General features: G+C 39.7%; 1 protein-coding gene across 1 annotated transcript in view; it reads right to left on the bottom strand.

Moving 5' to 3' along the window:
- Window positions 1–5,655: 5,655 nt before the first annotated feature.
- usp45 (ubiquitin specific peptidase 45) overlaps window positions 5,656–15,994 on the bottom strand; it is a 72,719-nt gene continuing 62,380 nt past the window's right edge. Inside the window, exons 14-18 of the mRNA XM_008119089.3 lie at window positions 15,029–15,698; window positions 9,406–9,503; window positions 8,233–8,319; window positions 7,486–7,639; window positions 5,656–6,899 (exon numbers count right to left, since the gene is read on the bottom strand). Of these exons, the coding sequence (XP_008117296.2) occupies window positions 6,769–6,899; window positions 7,486–7,639; window positions 8,233–8,319; window positions 9,406–9,503; window positions 15,029–15,698 (1,140 nt within the window). The 3' untranslated portion in view covers window positions 5,656–6,768. The remainder of the gene's footprint in view (window positions 6,900–7,485; window positions 7,640–8,232; window positions 8,320–9,405; window positions 9,504–15,028; window positions 15,699–15,994) is intronic.

The following is a 15,994-nucleotide window of genomic DNA, read 5'->3' as shown; positions in this document are numbered from 1 at the left end:
CCTGGGTAACAAGGCAAGATCCGTAGGTAAACAAAGGCTGGGAAACAGGAGCGGAGGCTGGAAACAAGGCAAGGCTTGAGCAGGAACGAGGCTTGAATCGAAGCGCGCTGTCCAGACACAACTCGCTCCGGAGGCTGACGAATTGACTCCGCGAAGTTACTACGCGGGTAAAACACCTATATAGAGTCTAACTTTCCCGCCGAAGCAGTTCTCTGGGAACCAGAAACGAAAGCTAAACTCTGAGACCAGATGTCTGACTCCTTAAAGATTCTCACGAAAAGCAGACTTAATTGGGTACATTCTTAGCTGCTATCCTCGCACTCCTGCGCGAAGCTGCTTCCAAACCCCTCTGTTGTTTACAAAACTCATGGCGAGAGAACACGGGAGATGTAGGCTCAGGGTTTGTTTGACATACTTCTGGGACACAACTTTCTTGCAGGTGCAAGGTTCCCAGATCTGCCTGGGAAAGATCTGGCTGAGAAGATTCCAGTTCTGACTGGGAAGGTAAAAAACCCAAGTTTTCTTCTTCATCAGGCATTACAATGTCATGAGCAGGACTATAAGGCCCATGAGTCATCACAAGAAGATAGATGGATGGATGGATAGATAGATGGATAGATGAAGTGCTGTACATTCCTACCTAGTTGCCCCATTATGGTGTATCTGCACTGTAGAATTAATGTAGGTTTACATCACTTAAACTGCCATGGCTCAATGCTATGCAATCATGGGTGGTTGTAGTTTGGTGAGGCACCAGCCCTCTTTGGAAGAGGAAGACAAAGACCTTGTAAAACGATTCCATAGCATTTGAACCATAGCAGCTAAAGTGATGTCGAACTGCATTAATTTTACAGTGTAGATCTGGCATGGGCAAACTTGGACTCTCCAGATGCTTTGGACTTCAACTCCCACAATTACTAACTCTCTGTAGGCTTTTATGGACACTGTAAAATAACCCACTTTCCAACCAATATTAAGATACCTTCAGTTAACCAAATTTATATAAATGAGGCAGTCAGGAGAAAAGACAAGAATTCAGAGTAGAACTAAACATTTATCTTATAAATAAGACTTACATTTTTCCTTTAAATAAATGTAAACAGAACATTTCCCTAAATATGTACACTGATGTCATTTTATATTCTGAAAGAAGAAAAATAGCATATTTTGTCTTTGTAGCCACAATGAAATATACTTAGTAATCAACTTAATATTTTGTCCCAAGTCTACTATTTCTATTGACATTTTTATACATTTCATATAAAGTATTTGTAAAAATACAATAGGTTTATTTATCACACAAAGTAAATTTTGTTTGCATTTCTATTTGCTAATCATCATGAAAGAATAATTGTCTTTACAACTTCTTATATCATTCATTAACTGCCAATATATTGTCATTAAATATAATCCAACTGTATGACTGAAATGCAGTAGAAAATCTATTTTAAATGTTTTCTATAGCTTCTTGTATAAAGCATTATCTACCTCACTAAGTCACAGTTCAGCTCTTGTTTTTCTCAAGTGGAGGAAAAATGCATATTCATCTTTTAATAAGGCAGTAGAATTTAGATATGTAAAACAAAATGATGATTTTAATATTTAAAAAAACGTTAAACTACAATACTTTCATCTAAGCCAGAAAGTCCCTATGATGCCGATTTAAAAATTGATAGAATATATTAAAAGATAGTTACAAATCAACCATCCACCATTAAGTTATAAAAAAAGCTTTTTAAATAAAAATGTGATTTGTTTGCTAAGCAGCCAACTGAAAGGATCACACAGGGACTTCAAATCCAAGAAGAGTGACACATAGCATTGGAGAACTCATGCATAATACTTTTGTATCTAGCAAACAAAGTTGTGCACACAGTTCCCTCTGGAGTCTTTTTACAGGACTGGAAATGCAGGTTAGATCTAAACTCCCCCCTCCCGCCCCAAAATCCTTTCTCATCCCAAATTTACTAAGTGTCCATACTCCGTTTTAAACATACAGTAGAGTTCCGGTTATTTGACATAAACAGGCAGGCCGAATGTTGGATAACCGGAACTAACGGATAATAGGGAGGCCCTATTATCCCTCCCGGCAAGCTGGTTTAGGGAAGCCCCCCATGCGCATTGCTGCCCAGCAACGCGCACAGGGCGCCTCCAAAAGGCCGAGTTCTTGCCAGAGGAACAAGACTTGTCTCTACGGTGAGCATTTGGTTTAGGGAAGCGCCCCTTGCGCATTGCTGCCTAGGGGCTGGCCTGGCCCATCGGATAATACGGTAGGTCGGATAACTGGAAGTCGGTTAACCAGAACTCTACTGTAGTTGTCAACTGCCTGTGGTACTTCATAGCGTTTGTCCCAATAAAACCAGGTTTTAAGGTATGCAGTTTCAAGATCAAGTCAGAAGATGGTGCTACATGAACTACAGCTCAGTTGCCAGCGCTCCTATTAATTTCATTGAATTCAGGTTGAATTATATCATTGTCAGAAGCGAGATAAGGAGTAATTTATTAAATACTGTATCTCCATAAAAAGCAAAGACAGAAATGTACTGAACAATAGTTGTTTTATGAAAGGTGAGATGGATGGGATTTTAATATCCAGGCCCGGTTCTTCATTGACGCCGCTGAAACCGCCGCTTTGGGCGCAGCCCTTCCTGGGCACATCCGAAGCAGCGGCGGCGGCAGGCAGCGACCATTGGATCGCTCGCCGTGGAACCAGGAAGTATTTTGTATTCTCGCAATATTTCATGAGATCTCGCAGAAATCTCATGAGATATCATGAGAAAATAAGCTACTTCCTGGTTCCGCGGCGAGCGACTTACCGCCTGCACCGCCGGTAAGTTTGGGGTGTAATTTCGGGGGGGCGGGGGCGGCCCTAAGGTTGGCTTACAACCTGAAAAAACCAAGGGCCGCTCCTGTTAATATTGATACAATTTTAAAAAGGTAGAGATATGAAACTTTGGAGGCAGTGCAGGGGAATGGGCAGGGAATCATAGGGCAAAAGATGGTTGCCTTCCCAATGTTAAAGAAAAGAATATGCTACAATATAGATTTTCTATTTGGTGTCATGGGCCATCATCCTGCCAAAGGGAAGTACTTTAAATGTGCTTTGATTTCCATGGAGCAATTAAAATGCACTTGAGTCTCTCGTTTGACAAGTCTTCAAATCTTTCCCATTGACATCCATAACAATTCAACACCATTTGTAATTATTAGAGTTCTGTATCTTTGGGTATGAGAAGCTCTGAGCAACTTTCTTTGTTGAGTGATATCCCATCCTAACAAAATGGACAACAAAGCGACAAATCAGGGGTGGCAAAATATTATTCCTAGGTACACTGAGAGATCACACAAATGTACACATGTGAATCCAGCCTGAACTCCCTCTTCTCCCCTTTTTTCTAGGTTTATTATGTTTCCTTCACTCCACAGTTCTTATTCCAGTCTTCCTCACCTGTAAAGGTAAAGGTTTTCCCCTGACATTAAGTCTAGTCATATCCAACTCTGGGAGTTGATGCTCATCTCCATTTCTAAGCCAAAGAGCCAGCGTTGTCCATAGACCCCTCCAAGGTCATGTGGCTGGCATGACTGTACGGTGCACCGTTACCTTCCAGCTGGAGTGGTACCTACTGATCTACTCACATTTGCATATTTTCAAACTGCTCGGTTGGCAGAAGCTGGAGCTAACAGCGGGAGCTCACCCTGCTCCCCAGATTTGGTCAGCAAGTTCAGCAGCTCAGCGGTTTAATCTGCTGTGCTACTGGGGGTTCCTCGCCTGTAAAGCGTGCCTTTTGCCTTATTCCAACTTCATCCTTTCCCCCCTTTTTAATCTTCCTTGCTCTCTTTTGTTTTACTTCAATGAAGAGAAAAAAATAAATTTCTAGAGCAATAGGGATAGTAATTAGGGTGATCCCTCCTAATCTGGCCTTGTCTTGATTTTGGTTTAGTTTTTTTTCTTTTTGGAAAATTCAAATTTTGGCATATCATTTCCATGCTAAAGTTGTTGTTTTAAGAATATGTGTTTGTAAAATGGTCCAGTACCAACAAATTTTTCATATGCATTTAAAAATGTTCACAGCCACTGAAATTTTCTTTTAATAAAAAAGGAACTAAAATTTGGAATGAAGAACTAGTATTTCAGATAGGGAACAAATTACAGTAATAGGAAAATGTATTTTATCAAAACTGATTTGAATAGGAATAATTCTATTGGGACTGATTTGGGTAGGACATTAATTCGATGGCTTTGCATTCCATGAAACTTACATAAATTATACAAATCTACATATATAGTATTGGTATGAGAGGAGGTGTGTGTATTTGAGTTCTATGGTCCTTTGGCCTATTTTGTTAATTGCTTAGCAACATTCAAACAGGATTTTTTTTTAAATGTAGCAATAACAAGACTGATATGTTTTATTTGTCATAACCTTTTGTGGACTGCAGATGCATTTCACATGTCTGATGACAACCCAAGAAAGTTTAAATAAAATATGTTTTAGGTGCCCAAAAATTTTGATGTTTTTTGCTAAAATTAATGTGGGTTTAGGCACGCAGCATAGTTGGTCCTATATGGCTTCCATTTCTTAGTGTGTCAAGGCCAAGAAGGTAGACACGAGTAGGTGGGCATCATTATAGATTACACAAACACACACACCATCTCTAATACCAATGCTTTAAAAAGCCAAACGAACATCAGTAAAGAGGTCCACTGCTACTACCACTAATTTATGAACTGGATCAAAAAATGAAATTATTGCAACTAGTGGAAGCTATCTTGCTGACTCTATCCTCCCTCAACTACTTCATTCTCTCCCCAGGACACAGATTGTGGTATGGGGCTTAGTGGAAGACTTCAAAATCTAACAAATGCACCTTCCATTTCATCACATTTTCAAGTGATTTCTTCCACTCATTCTTATACAAGAGCTTATTCCACCATTTAGCAGAATACCTGGGTCTTTGGGAAGAGGATTTTGGAGTAGAAGGGTCTACCAGGAAGAGCTAGTAAATTCACTTACACTAACCTCCTTTTGCGTTTATTTCTGGCTCCAACCCAACAGCTACAGTTTAAAAGCCCATTTAGGTAGAAAGATTTATAGTGAAAAGAGGGACTTTTAGTCCTCCCCACCCTAACAGCAGCAACAGGCATTTGGGGAAGGCGAAGGGGCAGGCCTTGGGAAGTTGGGTGGGATTGGGGGGATACGAGTTTCAAAGGTCATTTCAGTATATTTACTGAATTTTAATTCTGTTTTTACCACACTGTTACTTTTAAATTGTTTTTAACTTCTGCATTGCATCTTTTAAACTTGTCTAGTGTGGAGTGTTGGCTGTCTTGAGTCCCCACCGGGAGAAAGGCGGCATATAAATAAATATGATAATAATAATAATAATAATAATAATAATAATAATACCACCACCAACAACAACAACAACAACAATCCACACAGAGTAGAAGATTCCTTTGAGAAATATTCAAAGTTTGAAATAAAGATTGAGATGTGGCACAGTGCTTTTAGGGGGAAAGTCCAGTGTCACATTGCCCATGGGAATGGAGTACTGAAAATACTGTAGCAAATGAAAAAACAGAGTCAATTCTTTTAAGAGTCACTGATTAGACTCATTCATATACCTTCTATTCTGAATACAAAAGCATTGAAATAAAGTACATAATATTTATTTTGTAAATCACAAAAAAAATTACAAGGGTCTTATTTGGGGGAAATGTAGAATCAGTCAGTATTATCTAGTATTTTAGCACATTTGAGATTTCCTCTGCAGATATAGTTGTAGAGATTGCAGAGTATCATGTACTACTAGTGTGCCTCAATTTGCTAATAAGTTTAGACTTATCTGGGAAAGTCAGGAAATGTTTTCCAAGGTTTGTGCCATCTTCAAAGGTCAAGGGGGTGCCGGTTAGAATACACTGCTATGCTAAGCACTTCCTGAATGTGGAAAGCAAGCATATCTGGGAGAATGTTTCTCTATTAGCTTGCTCACTTGCAGGTAAAATTTCCACATGTAGTGACTTTTGGTTTAGATGCAAGCATATTCAGATGTGTAAAATGCCACATATATTCTGAAGTGTTTCACCTATGAGAGAACAATGCCATGAAATGGTTTTTTTGAATATATGAACAGATTCATAGCTTTGTCTAACAACCTTTTATTTCCTGAAACAACTTTTTCCCATTTACTGAAATTATAACTTTGTGCAATACTGTACATTCGAGAAAATTAATATGCTGACTGTGATATGCAATTGTCAATATGAGCTAGAAAATTCAGGCATCACTCAGTCTTAGCAAAATCATTTCTGGTATTTTTTTTAATGTTTGTTTTGCTAGCCCACACTGAAATGTTTCAGTTTTCAGAGTTCATAATTTCTAAAGAATCCTGGGCATTTATAACAAATGCTTGGACTTGGATTCAGAAAAACAAAATTGCCCCACTCAAACATGGGTCTCCTTTTGATGGCAACACCCCACATTCCCCACAAAAGAACCAAAGTTTGGGGTATTTTTAAGTAGAATCCTCTTATATGATAGGTGACAGACAGCAAAGTTGGCCAGCAGAATCTATGCATGCATGAAAGTGCTCTGTGCAGACTTCGGCTTTTCTGGATCTAAGCCATAGTTAGAGTAATAAATCATCATAAACTTTATACTCGAGAACATATGAAGGCACAATATTTACACGTACTGCCACTGTCTGTTGAGTTTAAGGAAGTCTAAATGACCGCTATCATTTTAATGTTGTAGTTACTGATTGTAACTACAACATTCGTTCATAGAAAAGTAAATAAGCTTGTGAATTCAAGACTCTTGATTCAGGAACTGCTTGTACATGGGTATCGCTGACAAAGACCCACTGTCCTATAGATGCTCCTCCTGATTCCTTTAAACCTGCAACACAACACAGACATTAGTTAATCTCAACCAAAAAGCAGGAGAGAATATGAAACAATCAAGTACTATTATTATTATTATTATTATTATTATTATTATTATTATTATTATTGTGTTATTATTTAGAAGCAACTATACTACTTTGTTTTCAAGTTTCACCTCTACCTGTTGGAGGTTTTTATAGATGTGAAACTGCCCTAGCAAAAAGACATTTTGAATCAATAAAGCTGTCTATGGAAATGCTTCTCCGCTTGAGGAAGCAGACTAGGCTACTCTGAAAAATGCCTTGAAAGGTGCCAAGTTTGTTAAATACCTTTGGTTCTATCATAAAATGATGGGAAAAGTTTATCCTGCAGCACATTTTGCTATAGTTTTTTCAATGAATATTCATGTATATATCATAGAATCTAAACTAATTAAACAGTTTGGGGCAGCCACAAAAACAAAGTCTCATGAGTATAACAACTACCTTCAAAGTAACTACCGCACAATTAAACAGGAAATAACACTTTCAAATCAGGAACAGATTTTTTTTTCAAATTTCGTTACATAGTGTAATGTATAATTTTTCACAGATACCTACCTTGAACATTTTTATTGCTTGAAATGTGTTCCAAAAGCTTTTTTGATGGTGTTCTGACTTTCACATATGCTGCATAATGACCTCCTCGCATTGACCCACTGTGCTCCACTATTCCATAAAGGGCATAGAGAACTTTCCCACCATCTGTCACATTCTTAGTTGCAGAACAAAACAAAAACAAAAAGGAGAATTGTGATTTTTTTTTTCATAACTAATTTGGCAAATGGATTCAGGCTCAAAATATGGAATACCAACAAAAGAATTCACTAGTTAGATGAAGTTTTACCATTTTTATTTTTGCAAGAGAATTTCTTACCTGTTTCTAATCTAGTATCTCCAGAAGGGTGATGAGGACAAGAAAAGCGGCCTCCTTGATTTCATCACCAAAAACTTGGAACTTTTTGCTCTCATGTTAGCAGCCTATACGACAATGATTTTCCTGTTGCTTCTTGAGATTTATAATAATACTGTACTCATAATATACACATTTCTTCTATTTTATAAAATTCATTATATTTTATTTCTTTTAACTGCTGTTGATATTCCTGTGTGGCATTTAAACCACAGAAGAGTGAGATATACATTTTAAATTAACAAAATGAAATAAATAACACTATCTTGACATCTCAAGAGCATAGAATGCCATATGACATTCATTTTCGAACAATATTAGACTCCAAAAACAATGGACACAGAATTGCTAACAGAAATATCCTTAAAGTACCTTCTATTATTTCTGAGCCATACCTTGCAAAAAGCAGAACAAAATGGAGCCAAGTCCAGAACTAGTGGAAAATCCACATGGCGATTTACCTTCCTTAGACTCACACCAGCCTTAAAACGAAATGAAAAAAAAAGAGTATTTCTGCAAGGGTGTCATTCAAATTCAATTGTATTGCAGAATCAATATAATGAACCATTTCAATCCAAAAACTGCACATATCCTAGGGTAATGGCATGCATCCACCTACAAAGCAGATCATGTTCTTGTAAATATGAGCAGAGTTTCTAAACCATCTCCACGTGAAATTTGTCTTGTGTACAACAATGACAGTACAATGGGGTTTTGTCCCTTATTAAACTTCACATTTAAAATTCAAGGAGACTAATGGAATCATGAAAATTATTACAGTAGAGTCTCATATATCCAAGCCTCGCTTATCCAAGCTTCTGGATAATCCAAGCCATTTTTGTAGTCAATGTTTTCAATATATCGTGATATTTTGGTGCTAAATTCGTAAATACAGTAATTACAACATAACATTACTGCATATTGAACTACTTTTTCTGTCAAATTTGTTGTATAACATGATGTTTTGGTGCTTAATTTGTAAAATCATAACCTAATTTGATGTTTAATAGGCTTTTCCTTAATCCCTCCTTATTATCCAAGATATTCGCTTATCCAAGCTTCTGCCGGCCCGTTTAGCTTGGATAAGTGAGACTCTACTGTACTTAAAAACAGTTCCACAATGACTATAGTATATAAAAATGGCTTGACTTGATCAAACATTCTCCTTTGACTATTTATAAAACGATCAAGTTTTATACAAATTATTCTTTCACTATTAAAATGTGCCAGGTTTTGTGGGTAATTTTCACAGAAGGAGGAATAACTTATCACTCTGTAGAAACCAAACCTACTGAGTAATGTATTTACACATTATACATCTGCAGCATCAGACAGCTGAAAAGATTCCCTCCTCATTCCTTTCTTCTTTCATCTTCCACACTGTTGTTCTGTTTCATTGAGACGATGTTGCGTATTGTGGAAAGAACAGTTCTTGCTTTTGATTAATGATTGCTTCATTAAGTAATGTGAAGGTCTGAAAAGCTTGCATGCTCAAAGAAATTTTGTACAGTCAGCACACTATCAATTAGGACTCATTTCACATAATCCATTTAGAAAGAGGCCTTCACCTGGTGGAATCTTTTCAGATGGAGAACAAGAACAGCAGGAACAGAAGAAATCAACAGCTGCTTCCTGGCATTTGTGTACACACCTTCTGTTTTCTTTTCTGCACAGAGAAAAATGCAGCAGTTTAAATAGCACAGGTCATCACATCATTTCCGTAGTAGCCTTTAGAACAGTGGTTCCCAAACTTCCTACTGCCCCCTTTCCAGAAAAAATAATACCCAGCGCCCCCTGGAAAGGGGGCGTGGCTTAGAGGGGTGGGCGTGGCTCCTGCTCAAGAGGGCGGGGCTGAGCCTCTCCCCTAGTCCAAGATGCAGGGCTGCGAGGGGAGGTGGGCAGGGCCACAAATGGGCAGCCAGGGCTGGGATGGGCGGAGTTACGAGCTCTGAGGCAGGGCTGAGCTTCTATCCCTGTCCTAATGCGCCTGCCAGGACACAGGGGGCGGGGCCTCTTCCCAAGTGCCTGATGGGGCTGAACCTCTATACCCCGCCCCCATGTTCTAACAAGCGCCTCAGGGGAGGTATACAGAGGCTCAGCCCTGTCTCGTGCTCTTGGGAAGAGGCCCCACCTCACCCCCAGCCCCGTCCTTTAGTCCTAAAGGCTCAGCCCTGTCTTGGTCTCTTGGAAGGAGGCCCCGCCCCTTCCCTAGCTCTGCCCTCTGTGTCCCAACAAGCACCTCAGGAGAGGTATAGATGCTCAGCCCTGTCTCAGGCTCTTGGGAAGAAGCCACACCCACTCCTCCAGCTCCGCCCCTGTGAGTCCTAACAGGCGCCTCAGATGCTCAGCCCTGTCTCCGGCACTTGGGAAGAGGCCCCTACCCTCCTCTGGCCCCGCCCCCATGTCCTAATAGGTGCCATCACCGCCCCCCTGGATCGCTCCAGCGCCCACTTTGGGAATCACTGCTTTAGAAGTACAAGTACAAGGCTCACAAAAATCCATTTTTAACAGGTTACTAATATGCCAGATTTACAGATGGCAGCTCAAGTTGGGCAAACATTGATTTCCCTAAAGCCACCCACATGGCTGAGCAGAAATCCCCATGTTCTAGATCCATCCGGCTTTCCACTGAGAACACTGTCTCCCAACATACCAAAATGGTCAAATGCAATTACTAAGTAAACAATTTAAAAAGCCGCAATGTCAATTGCGTTGCCTTTTTTAAAAAAAGGAAATCAGCTGGATTAATGTGCTACGTCCCAGAGGGAGGTGTGACTTATCCTGGTTATATAGCTGAGTGGGAAATAGGCCAGCCTGGTAGAGATGTAACAATCTATGGAGTCTGTTATATATGGATATGTAGATATGTATATATAGATATGTAGGGTCAGCTATAAGTGCCTCTATTCTTCTTTGCCCCACTTTTCCATCATGCACCCAAGCTCAGTGCTCCATGCCAGCTCATTCATAGACTGGAGTAAACCATACCAGTAATAAAGGCAGAGCCAGCTGTGGAGCGTAGCCTGGGATAAGTCCAGAGGTAATTTTTTGGATTATATATATTTATCAAAGCAAAGTTTTTCAATTGCTAATTAGACATTAGAGCTAAAATTGTTTCTCTGTTTCCTTGGCTTCTAAATATTTTACTTGTTTATTAATTTTATTTTAAAAAAATAAAAATGATGTCTCATGTTTCTGCCCAAAAAGACTCTCAAGGCCACCAATAATAGCATTAAAACTTAAAATTAAAAATTTCTGAACCACAATTGAATCATATGAATAAAATAGAGGAACAACATCTAGTAAGTTAAAATTTTGTTTCAACAGCACCCTGCTGCAATGCCTATGGTATCTCTTTTAAAAGGCACTTCTGCTTGTTTTCAGAAGGGCAACAGAGAAGGAACCAGTCCAGGCTTCTCAGGTGCTAAGGACAAACAAACGGGGAAAACTTAAATGAGACAGAGTCTGTTATAGCAAAGCACTTTGTATTTTAATATGGTTCATGAAATATTATTTTGCCACGAAGAAAATATTAGGCTGTATATGACTACATTATTCCACAAGTATTAATATCCCTAAATCCAATTTATAAACTTCCCTAGTGATTTGACATGATGGGAGGTGGGATATAGTGATTCAAAAGAAAGTTGAAAAAAAGTATATATATTGTTGAAGGCGTATATTTCCACCACAAGAGGGCACAAAATGATAGATTAGCTGCAAGTACAAGAAACATCTAGGCTCCCTAAGATAACTAATCTCAAAATGAAAAGCAAGTTGTGCAGCTGGAACACATTGTGTAACTGGTGAACAGACATAAGTTTTAATTGATTCACAAAATTTATACTACTGCTATAGGTGTATTATATAAATAAATAATATAGTAAGTCCCAGAGTGTCTACTCTCATGTCATCAATGCACTACAACCCACTTGCTGGAATAATGTCTGCATGGATAGGGAAACATTAAAGTTTGCAGAAGTACAAAAATTCTCTAAATAGAAAACACAAAAAGCAACCTGACAGAATATACTGAATAGACATGAAACACGGCCCAAACATGGATGGCAAAAAAGAAAAAAAAACAAAGAAAGATGATCCAGAATAAAGTATAGTGAAATAGAAAGCAGTATTTTGGAACAAGGTATGGCTGATTCAAAGATGGTAGTAACAAGGGGGTGATTATTTCAATTTTAACTATTGTTAAATTGCCACTGGAATTCAAATTAAACATCTGCTCTAAAAATTTTAGCAAAATGAAGCTGAAACATGATTTTTACTTTATGTCCCCACCCCTGCCTTCTGCTTTGGAGAAAAGGAAACAGACACATCCATTTTTGTAAATCCCAGTTTGAATTTACTCCACTGAAAACCCTTTTTTTGTTTTCCCTTTTCCCCTCCTTTATAATCTCCTCTCCTTTCTTTAGCACATTGTGTCCCATGTTGATCCCAGCAAAACACATGCAATTAAGACCTTCAATACAGGATGGATCTCTATGCAGTGTCTGGCATAAAACACAGGAAAATAATCTGGATGCTAAGAATTTCACCTCTTTCCAGTTTTTGCTACTTGTTTGTTTATTTATTTATTTATTTTTGGGATTACCTTAACTCTCAAAGTCTTGGTAACAAACTTAATGTAAATGGATGGACCCTGCAACTGAAACAATGGAACTCCTCAAACCCTCAGGGACTAACAAAAAACAAAAAGCAATTTTGCCAAGGTCCAAAGGCTTTGTACAAAGAACCACCTAGAGGATGTGATTTTATTTGGGTCTTTACCACTGTCTCTCAGGTAATAAATTAATAACTTAACAAAGATTGCTTCCAAGAAGCCCAAAGCTAAAATTACAACTCATATCAATCACTTTTGTTTTTAAAAACTCAAAATTTAATTATGCTGTGTCTTTTTGTTAGAAAACGTTTGACTTAACTGAAGCTAATTGGTTTTAAGTAATTAGTCCCTATCCTAAAGCCAGAACACTGAACAGAAAGGTTTCACAATGAAATATTTTGCTCGAAGTACCACTTACAGTTACATGATAAGGGAATGCTTTTAAACAGTCTGTAGATAAGAGGAGGAGGGTCCCTAAAAACACTCCTAAAGTCACTCTTTATTTTTATATAGTTGTTCTTGTACTTCTGGCTGATACAACAAAGCACAATTGTATGGCTATGCCACCAACTAGCTAGCTAGCTTGCTGTCTATCTGTCCGTCTATCTACATATACACATACATTCATATAACCTATTTCCCCAAAAGTAAGACCTAACTGGAAAAGCTCTCTAACATGATTTTTCAGAATGCTTGGAATATAAGCACTACCTCAAAAATAAGCTCCAGTTAAAATTGTCAGCCAGGTGGACACATTTACTGGTAGTAACACACAATTGACGTATTGAATTATATAAAAATATGTATAATAAATATAAATAATAGTATTGATATAATATTATGATGATGTTCCAGAAGAAGACATGATTGTATTTGAAAAAATGTAGATTTTTGTAAATGAAGAAATGATTGTTGTACATGAAAAAATAAGACATCCCCTGAAAATAAGTCCTACTGCATCTTTTGGAGCAAAAAAATAAAATAAGACTCGGTCTTATTTTCAGGGAAATACAGCACATACAGTTGATGGCATAGCCGCACAGTTGAACTTGATTACCGTATATACCCAAGTATAAAAAAACCCGAATATAAACTGAGGCATGTAATTTTACCACAAAAAGACTGGGGAAACTTATTGATTCAAGTATAAGAAGAGGGTGGGAAATGTAGCAGCTACTGGTAAATTTCAAAAATAAAAATAGATACCAATAAAATTACATTAATTGAGGCAACAGTAAGTTAAATGTTTTTGAATATTTACATAAAACTGTAATTTAAGATAAGACTGTCCAACTCTGATTACCTATATACTTGAGTATAAGCTGACCCACATATAAGCCAGCCAGTACCCTCACTGGAGTATAAGCCAAGGGGGGGGGGGCTTTTCCAGCCCTAGAAAAGGGTTGAAAAACTCAGCTTATACTTGAGAATATTTGGTATATATGAGACAGAATCACAAGGAAAACTTTTAGCTTGTTATAGGAACTTTGAATTCCCAATAAAAGTTCTGCATTTGGTCCCTTAACAGCTGTTTCTTTGCTTAAATCATGAAAGACCTCTGAAATGCCCCCTCATTTCAAAAGCAGGTTGCAATGAAGCTTGAAATGCTGCAAGCAACCCAAACACCGAGCATGCAACTACAGTAGAGTCTTGCTTATCCGATTTAAACTGGCCGGCAGGAATATTGGATAAGTGAAATTGTCGCACAATAAGGAGGATGGCAGAAGAAGGAGCCTCTTCCCTTGTTGCTGGGGAAGAGGCTCCTCCTCATCCTCCCCGTCGTCCTCCTCTCCCTCGGCAGGCTGGAGAGAAGCGCCGGGGGTAGTCTGGAAGCCCCGCTTGGGGGCTGCACTGCCCCCATCACTTCTCCCAGCGATCCTCCTCCCCTTCTCCCTCGATAGCCAGCCTGCCGAGGGAAAAGGGAAGGAGGATCACCGGGAGAAGCACCGGGGTAGCCTGGAAGCCCCGCTTGGGGGCTGCACTGCCTCCATTGCTTCTCCCGGCAATTCTCCTCCCCTTCTCCCTTGCCAGGCTGGCTATTGAGGGAGAGGAAGACAAGGATCGCCGGGAGAAGCGCTGGGGTAGGCTGGAAGCCCCGCTAGGGGGCTGCACTGCCCCCATCGCTTCTCCCGGTGATCCTTCCCCCCCCCTTCTCCCTCGATAGCCAGCCTGCCGAGGGAGAAGGGGAGGAGGATCATGGGGAAAATTGCTGGGGAGTAGCCTGGAAGCCCCGCTTGGGGGCTACACTGCTCCCATCGCTTCTCCCAGTGATCCTCCTCCCCTTCTCCCTCGGCAGGCTGGCTATCGAGGGAGAGGAAGACGAGGATCGCCAGGAGAAGCACCGGGGGAAGTGCAGCTCCCAAGGGAAGCTTGCAGGCTGTTCCAGCCGCTGTTCCCGCAATCCTCCTCTTCCTGAGCGAGCCAGCGAGGGAGGGAGGGAGCGAAGGGTGAGCAAGAGAGGGAGGGCGCCCAGGGCCTAGGATAATACGGACGCTCAGATTAGCGGAGCTCGGTTAAGCGGGGCTCTACTATATATACACGAAGCAGATAAAAATATTGAGCAACCAGTACATTACCAATGGTATTTGATTTCTTTTGATACTTCTGTTTCCGGTCTGTGCAGTTCTCACAGAGAAGCTTGTTGTTTCCCATTAGCAGTTCCACAGAGGTAAACTGGTAGAGGCATGACTGCACAGAACACTCTTTGGAACTAGTGGTGTAGCTCTGCGACAGGGTCTGGAAAGCATTTTGCGGGCCTTGCACTAATAGGGTGCTTTCTGCTGAAAAGTTATTTGACGGGCTTGATAGGGGATCCTTATGCAAAGACCCCACACTTTCATTGGCTCTGTTGCTGAAGCACAGTTTCGACAAGGCATCCGTGACCATGTCCGTATTGCTACAGTCTGAATTGTTGTACTGCAATGTAATGTTTCCAGGTATGTGTTTATGCTCAATGGTGCACAAACCAGGTGTACAGCAAGCTCTACTGGAAGCTGTTTCACTTTCAGAGGCCTCACTATCTGCATCCATGCTGCTTTCGGAGTGGCTGGCTTCCTTTTCGCTCCCTTCAATCGGGTTCCCATTTGCTCCTGAATCTATGGCTGTATTGCTGTTTCTTGCATATGAACCTTTAGCTCTTCCTTCAGCTTTGTTATGGCCAATTTCTTCCTGCATAATAAAAGGAATTGTTTCTTCTTCACCAGAGGAGGATCTCTTGGTAAGTCTTTTCTCATGGTTAACCTGGTTCTGCCAATTACCACATCGCCACCAAAGTTTCAAAGAGAGAAAAGAAAAAGGCAAATCTGTTCAAAATCCATTTAAAAATCACAACACCCCTCTCACCCTCTTCTCTAGTATTACATGCAAACACATACTCCCCCTTTTCCAAATACAAAAATATATTGTATATGTATATGAATGGGAACAGTTGTGAGCATTTTCCCTGTTGTAATGCTTGGCTCACTCATATGGCAAGCAATGAAGTCCCCAATAAGTTGATCACAAGCAATATTTCTGCACTTATATCTCAGAAGTATCCAGAT

Source organism: Anolis carolinensis, chromosome 1 (genome assembly GCF_035594765.1).
Source record: "Anolis carolinensis isolate JA03-04 chromosome 1, rAnoCar3.1.pri, whole genome shotgun sequence".
NCBI classification, from domain to species: domain Eukaryota; kingdom Metazoa; phylum Chordata; class Lepidosauria; order Squamata; family Dactyloidae; genus Anolis; species Anolis carolinensis.
Note: the sequence above shows the minus strand (reverse complement) of the source record. Positions and strands in the feature narration are given on the sequence as shown.